Raw genomic sequence first — 14,012 nt, forward strand, 5'->3', positions numbered from 1 at the left:
ACTCTTTAACATCAAAATTCTCTGAAGAAAAGGGACTAGAAGGGTTGCAACTCTCATGGTTTTGTAGTTTATGAAATTCCCTACAAAATGATGTATAAATGAATGCAAAAAGCTTAAAGGGAAGTCGAGTTATTATTAAAAAACCGAATACATTTTTCTAGAGATAATGCTGGAAAATCACGAAACGTCCAAGTTTTTATCTTTTTGGAGTATTTATTCTTTTGTACATGCTGTGTCTCATTTGTATTTATATATCTGGATTCCCACATGTACAAATACATGCAAAAAATTTTTCTCTAATTTTTGTGATAAGGGGTTGAATTAAATTAAAAACTTATGCATCAGGTTTGTTATATTTAAATTGTATATATTTCCTCCACTCAAAATCGAAAATAAAATGATTTCGTACTTTCACCCGTTTTTTAAATAACTGTCGTAATTCTTAGAGAACGAAATTCAAGAGAGGAAGGGGCTTTTTCGTAGTTTTTAAGGGTAGTTACAAATAAAAACTAGAAATATTACTTAAATTGTAAAAAAACAACAACATTTAGTAATTTGCAATTTTTTCCATTCTGAGGGGTGGTTTTTGGTGGTTGCATTATCAAAAATATTGAGAAAAAATATTCTCCTATTACGATCCAAAATAAAAAGATTTCATGTTTTTTACCACATTTTTTAAATAATCTTTGTATGAGGGGTTGTTTTTAAGGGTAGGTGAGCTGTAAAATATCAAAATATTAAAGTAATATTACAAAACAATCAACATTTATTATATTTGAACATAACTGTAACCCATTACCGCTTTAATTCATTAGTTTTCAATTTATTGGAGTAAGGGGTGATTTTCACCCCTTAAAAATAAAAAACATACTTTGCGACCGAGTCACGTTTGAAGAGGAGGGTAAGATGAACTTAATTCCAAATTTTCAAGAAGATCGATGAAGGTCTTTAAAATTACGAGGTTTCGGTCGATTTTATGCTTGAATGGCTGTATTTTTGAAATATTGCGGATCTAGCAATAAATTCCAACGCAACTTGTCTTATTTTTCTATTAAGTTGGAATTTCTGGGATCGTTGATGATTTTCATACCGAATACACTGTTTAAACCACCACTACACCAACATCAACACTACTCACAATTACACTGGCTGACGCGTGTTTCGATAACCAAGCTATCGTCTTCAGAGACCGGAGATAAACTAAAACCTCTAAAAAGAGAGAGGAAGATTCGTTGAATAGAATTTGGTAGGGTAAAGAAAATTTTAATAGGAGGGTTTGCTGGAGTCGACCCTGGTATAGGAGTTACTACTCTGCATGGCTAGGGTTGTGGTAGTTGCATGGGGTTGTGTTTGCTAACTTTTCTGGAGGAGGAAAAGCGAAGATTTGGGATGTTTGGCTAGAAGAAAACTGAGAGAGAGCTTGCAAGTAAAAACGGCTCATCTCGGTTTGTGTTTTTTTTTTGAAAACTTGGATATATTTATTGTTTTTTTTTTTTGATTTTTGGAAAGGATTTATTTTTGTTCATTTTAAATTTAAAATAGAGCGGGCGGGAACAGCTGCGTTATTCCCTATCTTCGACCGTTTGGTTGGAGAACCGGTTCACCAGATTTGGATCGTCGGTGTTGCAGAAAATCTGCAACACTACGATCAAAACCTATTAACTTGACCTGCCTATTTTGCACCAAATTTTCCCACCAATTTCCAGATGGTCAGAAAGGAGATTGAAAACCTACCCATCAAGCCAGAAAGTCTCTCTCTAGTTTATTTCATTAGAAAACTTCCTTGATGAAAACTACAATATTTGACTTCGAAGTCAAAGTCCATAACTTTTTGTTATCGAAACGAGGTTATTATTAAAGTATCGGTAAAATGACAAAACATCAAGGATAATAAAGGCACATATCTACTTGATTAAAGACAATTTCAAAGAAAAATTGATATCAAATTTTAAGTGAGAATCGAAAAATGATTCTCTGTATAGAAAAACATTTTATGATTACAATTTTTGTTGATTTATAAGACTTGTTGTACCGCAATGTCAATTATAGCAGCATGAAATGCGGCCGAGCTTGCACCGATATAAATAAAAACATGAAATTAGTTGAATTATTGATATCAGAAGGAATGTGAGTGAAAGAACTAGCTGTTTCTGAAATCATAAAAGTTACTTATCCATTTATATTTAAATAGGTTAAGACAAAGCTGATAACATCCGAAGAATTCTTGATTTAGTTTCTTCATTCCATCCATAAATAGATAACAAATAATATATTTCATTTATTTATGTCATTAAATCTCTAGTAAATATTTATTGTTCGTAGTAATGACCGTTGTTTACACTTTTTAAAGATAGTAATAATATATTCTATTATAGTTTGGTAAATAAACGTTGTGGACTTGTATTGTGTCGATTAAACTAAAAAATAACAGCGCTTGCAGACGATATAGGAATATTAGTTAGAAGAATTCGACAGAACCCTTATAGTGCAGATCTGACCCTCAGTGACTACTGGCTATTCGCTGATCTCAAGAAAATAATCGCCGGTAGGAAATTTAGCTCAAATGAAGAAGCAATTTCTGAAATTGAAGCCTATTTTGAGGCAAAAGACAAATCCTTCTACGAGCTCGGCATCGAGAAGTTAGAGAAGCCTTGGAATTGCTCCTGAAGATGATAAAATTGATGAACAAAATCGATTTTTGGCAAAAACAATGAGTTTTTCTTAGTTAGTCACACGACTTATTGAGTGATGTTATAGTTCTAATATTGTTTCTCAGATATCAATGAATTCTTTGGTAACTAATTAGCAGCCTATTCAAAAAAAGGCTTTTACCATTTCTCATACCCATCAATATGGATTTTTGATTAGCTATTGCACAAATGATGCTATTTTCTCGCTTCCAACTAATATTTACTATAACCTAAACAACAATCACTCCACTGCAACAATTTTTTGTGATTTTTCTAAGGCTTTCAAAATATTTTTATTAACAAATTGCAGTACTACGGTTTCAGGCATACTTCGAGTCATACTTTACCAACAGAAGTCAGCTTGATACAAAGATGTCTTCTTGTAAGCCAAAAGAGCCAAGGTTCAGTACTAGGCCCTATTTTGTTTCTTCTGTTTATCAACGACATCGCCTATCTAGACATCAGAAGTCTTTTTGTAGATTCATAGAAACTAGTTTCTCTTGGAGCAACCCTGATCTCAAGGAACTTCAAAGGACCATATCTAGTGACCTAATCACCCTTAAATCATGATAAGATTCTAGTTGTACCTCAACGTGTCTAAAACTAAAGTTTTGTCATTTGAAAATTATACTAAATGTTTTGCGCTAAAATCAGTTTCCAAAGAACTAAACTTATCAACCTGTATAACAGTTTATTATGCCCCTTTTCGGGAGAAACTAAACAGTAGGACTTACCGGGACTTTGTTAGAAGATTCAAAATATTGACTATTTCTTAGTTATTCATATTTTTGAATCAATTTGCCTACTATTTTAGAAAGGTCTTTCCACTTAGAAAGGCGGAGCACGATCTTTATCTAACTACTCCACGTACAGAATTAGTTGAAGGCTCAATGCTGCGCGATGTGAAAAAAATGCACAATCATTTGCCAATTGAAATCAAATCTTTATATCTTTTTCGATATTTTGTCTAATAATTGTAAGCTATTTTTTGGTAATTCGAGTGATTATTCACTGCCCACTTTTATACTTGAAAACAGTTTATTTTTATAGTTATCGGTAATATTGAATTGGGCTCTAGTTTGACAAGTAAGAGCGAGCAGTAGGCGAAATACTTCATGTTGACATAATTCATTATATTTTCATATGAAACTAGTTTATAAAATAATATTTCTTTTTTTATTACGAAAAAACGCCGAAAATCAATATTTAAAATAAAAATATAATAAAATAGATAACGTTAATCTTAACTGGACACGTTGGCAAAATTTTTGTTTTCCTTGTCAACATTCTCACGGTCAAAATTGTTTTCGCGTTAATTATTATTTCGTTTATATCGATAAATAATTAATAAATCTTTGAAAATCTCGATGTTTTATTTGCATATGTTTTTTATTATCAAAGGTATTTTCGAAAAAATATGTATGTATTCGAAATGTTGTAGGTGGCGACTGCTACGCACCTCTTGTCATCACTACTGGATATTTTCGGATATTTACACTTTTGTTTCACGCCAAATGCGCGCTGGATATTATTTTTCTATTTGGCCGGTTTATTTTCGATTTTGTACTTTTAATTTACAAAAAATATACATAGTGGATGATTAGAAGAGAATGTAAGCAAGCCTTTTATCAGTTTTCCACCATGAATGCGATCATGCCATCAAAAGGGTGAGAAAACTCTCTTAAATTTCACTTAGCATACAGTGTATGGTAAAACTCCAACTGTCACCTGGAATCTTCGTTTAAAAGTCTTCTTCTTACAAATTACTATAGCCGATACCTTAATTCGTGTCCAAGATTTTATATTTGTTTTATCAGAAAAATATACTACCAAGAAGCTAACAAAAATATTTGTTCTGATACTATAAATACCATTGACAATCACCTAAACTGATGGGAAATGATAATCGTAAACGTAGTTTCTTGATATCGCGAACCCCTTTCTTACTGCAATACTGGGTGTCCACATGGCTTCTATTTCATACGCTTCCAAGTGTAGTGCTCCGAAGTAGTGTCTAACACTTCTGTTTTCCCCACTTGATGGACTTGAGATTGAGTGTTTTCCTAATAAAGGTAATTCTTCGGGTTAAAATTTAGTCCCTTCGACATCACCTTCTCATGAAGTCGAGTCCTCTTTGAACTATGTCTCTGAGATGACTGTCGTCGGTATATTCTGAGGTCAGTCAGTCTGCAAAAGCTCCAAGTATGTTGGAGATGCTACTCCCCTGTGAGCAGTAATAGAAATCTTGAAACGAAGCAACAATCCATGCATATTCCAAGAGGTTTTCTAGCTAATACCATCCACTTTATTCGCCGTATCTCACTGAATCGATGATTGGAGCTGTTAAGAGCTATTTAGACGAAAAAAAAAACCATTTCTGTCATTGATATGTGAAAATTAGATTTATCGCTAAATACCTGTAAGAAAACGAATGTTTCTGAGAAGACTGGATCCGACGAAAGCAAGAAAAAATCAATAATAATAAGAGTTAATGCAGCTTTTAATAATTTTCTCTAATTCTGATCCCCAGCAACTATTGGTCGGAACCAAATGCTCTAAGGAACGGAATATCACTCAAAATGATGAAGTCATTGTTAAAACAACAGCTTATTTCCAGCATTGCAGTATCAGTCTCCGAGGAAATTCGTCTAAAAACTAGTTTTATATATACTAGACCGTGAACTTAGTGATCCGCGTTGTTATCGGCGAAATTCTTAACAATTTTTCCAGTGAAGGTACGTAGAATAAAAATAATATTCTTTATACGGCAACGCGTATCACACAACCTGCCAATAATACCCATTCCACGCCTCATAAAATATTGGATTCTTGTTCTTTTTTACTCTTCGCTCGAACAACTTATTCACCTGTTATATTATACACGTATAATAATGAACGAGTAATTTCAAAATGGCTCTCGAGAGCTTAAGAATCGAGATAGCCTTGATTGTAGTCGTACCCGCTGAAAAAGCGACGTTTGTACGTACTACCTACAATAAACGTTCGACTGTTATGTCAACAAATAACCCGCCTGCTTGACGGTCTCGGTTTCTCGCGAGAAGTGATAAACAAAGTTCAGGAAGCAAGGACAACGACATTTGTTAAGAATTTTTTGAAAAGAAAAAACTCGCGCTCGCTGTGTTTAAAAATAACCGGGAGTTGCGAAATTTTTAAATTGGACGAGACGAGAGGAACGTTACAGATACGGATTCAGCAATTTTGTTAATATTGAAATTTAGCTAAGGAGATACGTATATACAAAATTTTAAACAAGAATTTTTTACAAAAAATAAAAAATATATGCTAATAAACAAAAGAGAAGAAGAAGAACTTAAAAGAACCGGAAGGAAGGTAATGAGAACTATAACAGGTACAAACATAACACAGGAAGGAGAAAGAAGAGCAAAAGAACGAAGAAATAGAGAGAGAACCAGAGAAGGAGAATATAGTGAGATACATAAAAGCGCAAAGGCTCAACTGGGCCGGACACATAATGAGAAGAAAACCAATTGAAATAATGGAAAATAATAACAAAATGAACCAAAACAAACGACAAACTATAAAGAAAATAAAAATTAGAAAACGAGGAGTAATCCACCTCAAAAAAAAAAGGATTTAAAGCGCCAAAAGCGATAGCCATAATCCACATGGGATCGGAAGACTTGATGACGATGATGCTCTTGGAAACGTTCAATACTGCGACGATGACATGGCCGCGGAATTATTTACGAAAAATTAGAAATAGTTTAGAGTGCATTAAAATAAAAGCAAAACTTTTAAAGCGGAAGTGATTGAAAATAAACGGCAAGTTATATATCGGAATTTGAAAATGGTGTATGGAAAAATTGCGTTGAGCACGTTTCAAAAAAAAGAAAATGAATAAAGTATTTCACCTCGAGTAACGACAGTAATAATAAAATTCAACGATTTCAACTCCGAAAAGTCTTGCTTTTTCAGATCAATACATTATAAGTTTTTTTTGGTAATTATCTAGATTAGGTTACACTCCTCCGATTTCGTTAAAATTTTAGTATGTTCGCTTGTCTAACCTAACTTAACCTAACTTAACCTAACCTAACCTAACTTAACCTAACTTAACCTAACCTAACCTAACCTAACATAACCAATAATTTTAACTAAGAATATTGATAGAATATCAATCAATAAACAGCAATATACAAAAATTCATAGAATTTTATCTTTTTCATGGTCAAACACGAATAATAAAAAACAAATATTGATAGATTTACTAACGATAGTCGTATGTAAACAAACTAGAATTAATTCACTGCCAACTATGTGAAGGGATGATTTCCGCGCCCTATATATATATATATATATATATATATATATATATATATATATATATATATATACATATATATAAGTAGTTTTGTATTGGGAACGTGGCAAGGAAACACCAAAGTGGACTAACTTTAATATATGTTTTCCGAGCTTTCGAATACCGTTTTTTTTTCTCTATCAATAGTTAGTCCATATTTATATGAAAAATTATATTGCAATGAATAATTATACATACGAAACAGTAATAGACGCGCCTGCGGGGTGGGGTGTATTCGTGTATTTTAAATCGCTAACGTTGCGCATCAGGGTACCAGGGCGAACTCCTTATCCATCGGGCGGATGTAATTTGGGCGCTAAAGGATTAATGTACTTTTTGCAACATGTAAACTAGGCGCCAAGACCGAAGGGTCATTTTAATCTTATGTGTATTTTGGGCGCTAACCGACTAAAGTACATGATTTATGAAATACAGTTATTTATTAAATCACCGACATTTATAATAAGATATATTTTTGTATTTTTAGATTTTACTATAAGAGAAATGACCTATTATCACTTGAGGTCTGAAAAAATTTACCGTCAGAGGGGGCTACTTTTCACTTTTTTTAAATGAAAAATCTGCCCTTAATAAAGTTTCCTCACAACATTTTTGTAACACTCTACAGAATAAAGTAAACTTTATATTTCTTTATATTTTTATTTAGTACATATAAAATAAGAGATTTACATAATCTAACCTACTTAAAAATCTATCAACTTTCCCTCTATTGGGTTATTTTATGACTCGACCTACCTGTACTTCTTAGCGCCGAACATACATGTCGGATTATCTACCCTTCTTGGTCAGACAGGTAAAGAAGGATTGTTAGCGCCCAAATGAAACCCGCCGTTATCCATCTACAATGGGACAAGCAGATTGCTGATGAAAGCGATGTTCACAAGCGGCAACGATTAGAAAAAATAGTAAATTCGAAAATAAAATTGAAGAAAACAAACCATCTTTAAAAACAAACTTTTATTATTTGTATAAAATGAACTGAAAACTAACTTCAATAATATAACACTTTATAAGTTCATATATTTTCAACATTAAAACTTTCTATTTCAAATATTTATTCTTCCTGTTTTCATCATATTTGTTTCAACATAAAATTCTAATATAAGAATTCTATTACAACGTTATTGTTAGTTATTTTAACAACGGCAGAGTCCTTTGTTTTTTTATCCTTTGAGTACATTTTTGATCTTTGAATTATGAATATACCTACTATACTATAATAACTAAACTCCAGCTAAGTATAATCAGAGAGTGAATATTAAACTTTGATCATCAGACATTTTGATTTTCAGTGAAATATTTTCGAATACTGTACGTATTGTTTACAAATTTCTGTTTTCACTTACTAGAGTTGTGAAGTTAGGAGAAAAATAATTTTATATGCGAATACATTTTAATCCCTTCAAGTTTTACATGAAAAGGGGTAGCTTATGTAATAGAGGTCCATTAAACCAACTTTTGACTCGGAAAAAATGATACCTGAGAGGTTAAAAAATTCATATAAAGAGAAAAGCGATAGAGTCGAAAATTTGCCACGTTCCTCCTGATATTTGAAATTTGTTTTATATTCTAAAAGTCTTAATATAATTTTGTACCGTTGTACGTGAAGAATGGACGTATAATTATTGATTAGAGTAATTGGCGGAACATTTTCCAATCAAATATAACAACGTACGTTGACAGAGAAAGTCTTTAGTTATCTTTCAAAAAATTATGCTCTATGAAGAAGCCTTATTTCTTAGATCATTTACAATGGATCATGTTTCTTTAGAAACATTACCAAAAGTTGGCGAATCTGCTATTATAATAAATATCTTTGTCAGCTTCTATTGCCTTATGAAATTTTTTTCACGTAATTTTTGAAGAAGGCACTATCCGAGAATTTCCTTGGTTTTTTGCAAATATACGTAAGCCTTAAGTCCACATCACCAGAAAGCATGTTCCAGTCAGTTGTTTGACAACGGTGCTTGAAGCTTTGAAAACTTTTTTCCGAAAAGATACGGCATAATTTGCGAGAAGCATTTTTAGTATCGGATTTCATTGGAATTCAAAAGTGCTTATGAAAAATTCAGCGTTAAATGTACATGATATTTTCTGAGTATTCAAATACGACTTACGCCGGAGACACAACCGTTTGAAGTAAAGAAAATATTACAGTAGCACCTAAAACTACGAAACAACTAATCTGAACAGAAGTGCATTCTTTTTATTTACAAAGAATATAACTTTTATTAGACATTAATAGAGACGGAACTCTACTAAACATTCAAAGAAATAACTTGCGGAAAACAACATGATTTAGAACGAAAAAAAATATGCATTTCTACAAGGAGATGTAGTTATTTGTTGGAGGAACATTTTGTAGAGAAGTTAGAAAAGATAAACTGGTTACAAATAGTATTTTTAGAAGGTTGTTCTACTGGCTTCAAATTTCCAAATCGCAAAGATTGTTTAGTTATCTCTCATTGAGGGAGATACATAATTTGTTAATAGACGTTTGTTATAATTCGAGATAACCACGAAAAAAAAAACATTTTAATCAAATTTTAAATTAATTACCGACTAACTGTCACAAAAATATTATTAAAAAGTAAAGGATCCGTTACCTTTCGCTAGATGGAAGCGCAAACAAGTCGTATGAACAATAATCACCAAAATTCAATTTATTCAATTCAGTTTATTGTAGATAAATAGCCAAACAACATGTTTATCAATGTGAGCTCAATCTGGGCTCAAATGAAGGTATATAACGCAAGTAACATTACAACATTTGAGCCTCAAGATGTCCGGAAACTCGATGAATTAATAGAGGAAACAAAAGAACCAATTATTATTTCTGTGGAAACTGATGGTGATGATTTCCTCATTTGGTTAGGTTAGGTGATGAATTTCGTGATCGGTTGCTGTGCCAGATCGATACTGATATTGGAAGATAGTCATGTGACATACTGTGAGATTGAGGTCTACTTGGAGATCAGTTCCAATCGCATAAATTCGATATTGCATCAACATTTGGCTGTCAAAAAGATTTGTTCGTGTTGGATACTGCATAATTTGGAAATCGCTGGAGAAAGAGAAGAGAAAAAATTAAATCACGGTGGTTCCCTTCACCGTTTTTTGGACTACCTCTTTACCTCTGGTATCTTCAATGCAACACGTTTCAAAAATTCGTCCAATCGTACCTAGCGCGCTGATTGGTGACACATTGAAAAGTGATGGTCAAAAAAAACCTTGAGAACCTTCGGTATATAATGCGTTGCTGCTAAGTGTAGTTTGAAGTTATTTATTTGCAATATTTCCACTTGTCCCTGTTTCCAATTACCTTCATTAACCCAACACGTAAGATCAAAAATTAAAAATGATGCCAATGAAAATCTGAATGTACATTCTGCTTTGAACTGGCCAGTACTAACTAGCAGTAATCAATCTTATATCGTTATAATAAAAAATGCCAATCGAAAAGGTCGCTAAAAATTTGTCTCAACAAAAAAACAAGAAAACATAAACGAATTTCAACATATCAATTATCGAAGAACTAGTTGTAGATATAAAATATTCAAAAATTTAATCCAGGATGCAAAAATTATATTTTTATTTTGGATACGCTTTCCATTGCATACTTAATGGACGGATGAGCGTAACATTATTTTTCTATATTTCAAGCAAAGTTTTCAACACAAATCGTTTTGAAACTATTAATAGAAAATATTATAATACTTAGCAATTAAATATGTAACTTTCCATCTTAAAAATTGACGTAGCGATTTCATTAGAAACTATTAATTTGAATAGTGACTAAGTAGAAAATATATTAATAAACAATAATAATAAAATAAACAAATAAAATTTATTGAATGATTACTGCAAATATGTTTGTAGTAATAGGCTAAGAGCCGGTTGTTTTTTAATATGTTCAGGGGTGTCCCCTGTATCTAGATCCAAGTGGGCGTCATGGGGGGCACTTCATTTCAGCCGCCATCTTCAATATGGTTTTTGCTAAATATATACTTAATGGACAATGATAAATTTAAAATGGTGAATTGTAGAACATGAAATTTTCTATAAATTTCATTAGAAATCTATGCGTTATACAAAAAAAAGTTTCAAATAAAAAAGATGGCAAATATTATTATCTACAATAACAATTTTTATCGTATTTTTGTCAAGATGGCGGTTGAAATGAAGCCCCCATGATCCCGCACGATTTTTACAAAAAAAAAACCGGCTCTCGCAGTCTCCTCAGAAGTAAAAGCTCCGTAGATGTTTCCTTCAGCTGCTCTGTATGTTTTAACGTTATTTCTAGAGCTTTGTGTCCTGTGCTGTGTGAAACTTTCTGTTCACTGGAATGCAACGCTCAGAAAGAAAGGAAAGTCATCGACTTGCCGCCCGGCAAGCGAATACGACGCGTACAATAGAAGGGGCTGCTTCGTGCACAACCTATTAACGAAAATCATGTTATTGTACTGTACATGATATTGCCCTAGTAGGTCGGATAAATCGGAAGATCTATCACTGTTTACCTCCAGTCTCTGAAGACGATAACTTGGTTATCGAAACGCGCGTCAGACAGTATAATTGTTAGTGTTGGTGTAAACAGTATATTCAGTATTATTTCACGCATTTAGAAATAGTTTTGTAATGAGAGCAAAAGCTGCAATTTGAAGTTGAAATATTTCTCTTCAAAATAACGTAAGATTCATCAAAATCGGACATTTCTATCGGGAGTTATGGATTTTTATTCCCCGCGCTGGTTGAAAAAACGCAGCGCCATGCAGATCGCGAAAACGCTTACCTTCAACAATTTTTTTCGGGAATACGGTGCAATTTGGCGAAATTTTTTTAAGGATCTTTTTTTTAAAAATTTTGTGCCCTTTCTGAATCTACAGTTTTTTTTTTTGATATGACAATGATTTTCTGAGATATTCTAAAATTACCTCAAAAAACAAGTTTGACGCGTATTTTGGGGGGTCGCACCTCCTTTAGGGGGTGATAAGATACTTCATAAGTGATGCGCACGTTACGACCAACAATTTTTTTAAAAATATCTTAGGAGCAATTTAAATTGAAGTTCCTAGCCCTTTTTACCGGCCTATAAAGTTTCGATCATATCTAATTGAACGATGCAATTGGACATTTTCAATGGTATTAAGAAATTATTTGTATTATTAATCAATTTAGGGTTAAAGAGTGATAAAAATAATGAATTGCTACAACTCACAAAATAATTCAAGTTGTAGATCATTCCAATATATTTTTATTAGAGATTTTACTCGCGCTTCTTTCTATGTCATATTGAATTCATGAAATATAAAATTTATTATTATTTAGAGTAAAAAATTAGTGTTCGGATTCAATTACATTAATTCATTCATTTCATTTCAATTCCCGAATAATAAATGATCAAATTAGTAATTTTACGGGGCCCCTACGTGCTCGGGGCCTGGGGCTTCAGCCCCCGCTAGACCCTCCTTAAATCCGACGCCGAGGTAATTAGGTGAAAATATTAAATGTATTCATTATATACAATTGTTATTTCATACGAAAATACGCGAGGTATAGGTAACTAAACATATTTTAACTGCTTATTATTAGAACTGATACGCCTATGGATCGTTTTATTACTCTCTCATTTATAAAAATAAAACGTTATAATAATTAAATATTTCTATGCCTGGAAGATGAGAGACAGTACCTTAATAGAATAATTTTGATATTTAAAATAAAAGGTGATCGGTAACAACCATAATAATTAAAATTGCAAGAATCATATATTGCGCAAACTTGTTTATTTTATTTAACAATCCTTACGAATACATTAACGTTATAATGAAGTTCTAAAAGCGTTTATCGGTACTGGTATTATATAACTACTACTGGTACTACTCACCTGTTTGTTCCAAAACATGTTCCAAACAAAAGTTCCCTGCGCCTAGATGCAACTTTTTGTCAACTAATAAGCTACCATTATTCATAATGGTAGATTTGCGCAATTCGCCGACAACGTGCATATTATTGTCTGCGCAAGGGGGAAACCCAGCACCTAAAGTTCTATTTTGACCGACGTCTATCTTATAACCGACATCTTTAATTGTAATACAAGTACTTTTAGTTTGAGAAAAAATCGCGTTATCACCACAACACTTTTTGATAATTATTAGATTTTCCGGTTCGTTTAAACACACCAAAGCCGACTGATAGTCTAAACAGAATTCATTTGGATGAAAAAGTCTGTTAAATTCAAGACTGAAGATGGATCCGTTTAAAAAAGGAAAATTATTCTTTTGTTGAAATTTCAGTTGCTGTGGCTTTGAACAATTCAAGAAATTATCTTCCTTCACTTTCCAATTAACGGGTAATTCTGTAAACAGTTCAAATTTACCCTTGCGTGCATTGTAAATTTCCAAGTTCCAAGAACTAGAAGAGTTTTGGGCACACGTTTGATTCTGTATTGTCAATAATTCATTAAACTTACAACATTTATTTATATTGACAGTTTTCGGTAATTTTATAGATAAAACTGTAACACTGAGTAACACCGCACTATAAAGCTTTGTCGGTAAAGGCATTTTGTCAAATTATTTAAAATAACGCAACTATTTGCTAGAAAAACATTTTCTAATGTAAGCGCGATGTTTTTAGAACGCGTGTTAACAAGATTCTGAGAATATTGAGCACTACTTGCTCTTCTAAACGCGATAGTCAACTGTTTCTCCTTTGGCACGGTAGTTACTCTAGACCGGTCTTTCTGTTGATGACCCCCTCCTTAAGTCTTCTACACTGGTTGCTGTACTACGTTTTGCCTTTGCAAAGTTTTCGTTAAATAGGTCGATAGATTTATTAATTAATGTGCGAACCTTTTATAAGGTTTATTATACACTTTAAAATACAGAGTGAATTTTATGTACGGAACGCCTCAATCATCTCCCTAACGGCTTGTACGATTTTTATAAATTTTTATA

The 14,012-nt window shown here is 32.5% G+C and overlaps 1 protein-coding gene across 1 annotated transcript in view; it reads right to left on the bottom strand.

The window, feature by feature from the left end:
- LOC130446327 (probable G-protein coupled receptor Mth-like 1) overlaps positions 1-13,846 on the bottom strand; it is a 147,716-nt gene extending 133,870 nt beyond the window's left edge. The window contains exon 1 of the mRNA XM_056782512.1: positions 12,941-13,846. Within this exon, the coding sequence (XP_056638490.1) occupies positions 12,941-13,619 (679 nt within the window). The 5' untranslated portion in view covers positions 13,620-13,846. The remainder of the gene's footprint in view (positions 1-12,940) is intronic.
- Positions 13,847-14,012: the final 166 nt, after the last annotated feature.

This window comes from Diorhabda sublineata, chromosome 7 (assembly GCF_026230105.1).
Source record: "Diorhabda sublineata isolate icDioSubl1.1 chromosome 7, icDioSubl1.1, whole genome shotgun sequence".
Taxonomy (NCBI): Eukaryota; Metazoa; Arthropoda; class Insecta; order Coleoptera; family Chrysomelidae; genus Diorhabda; species Diorhabda sublineata.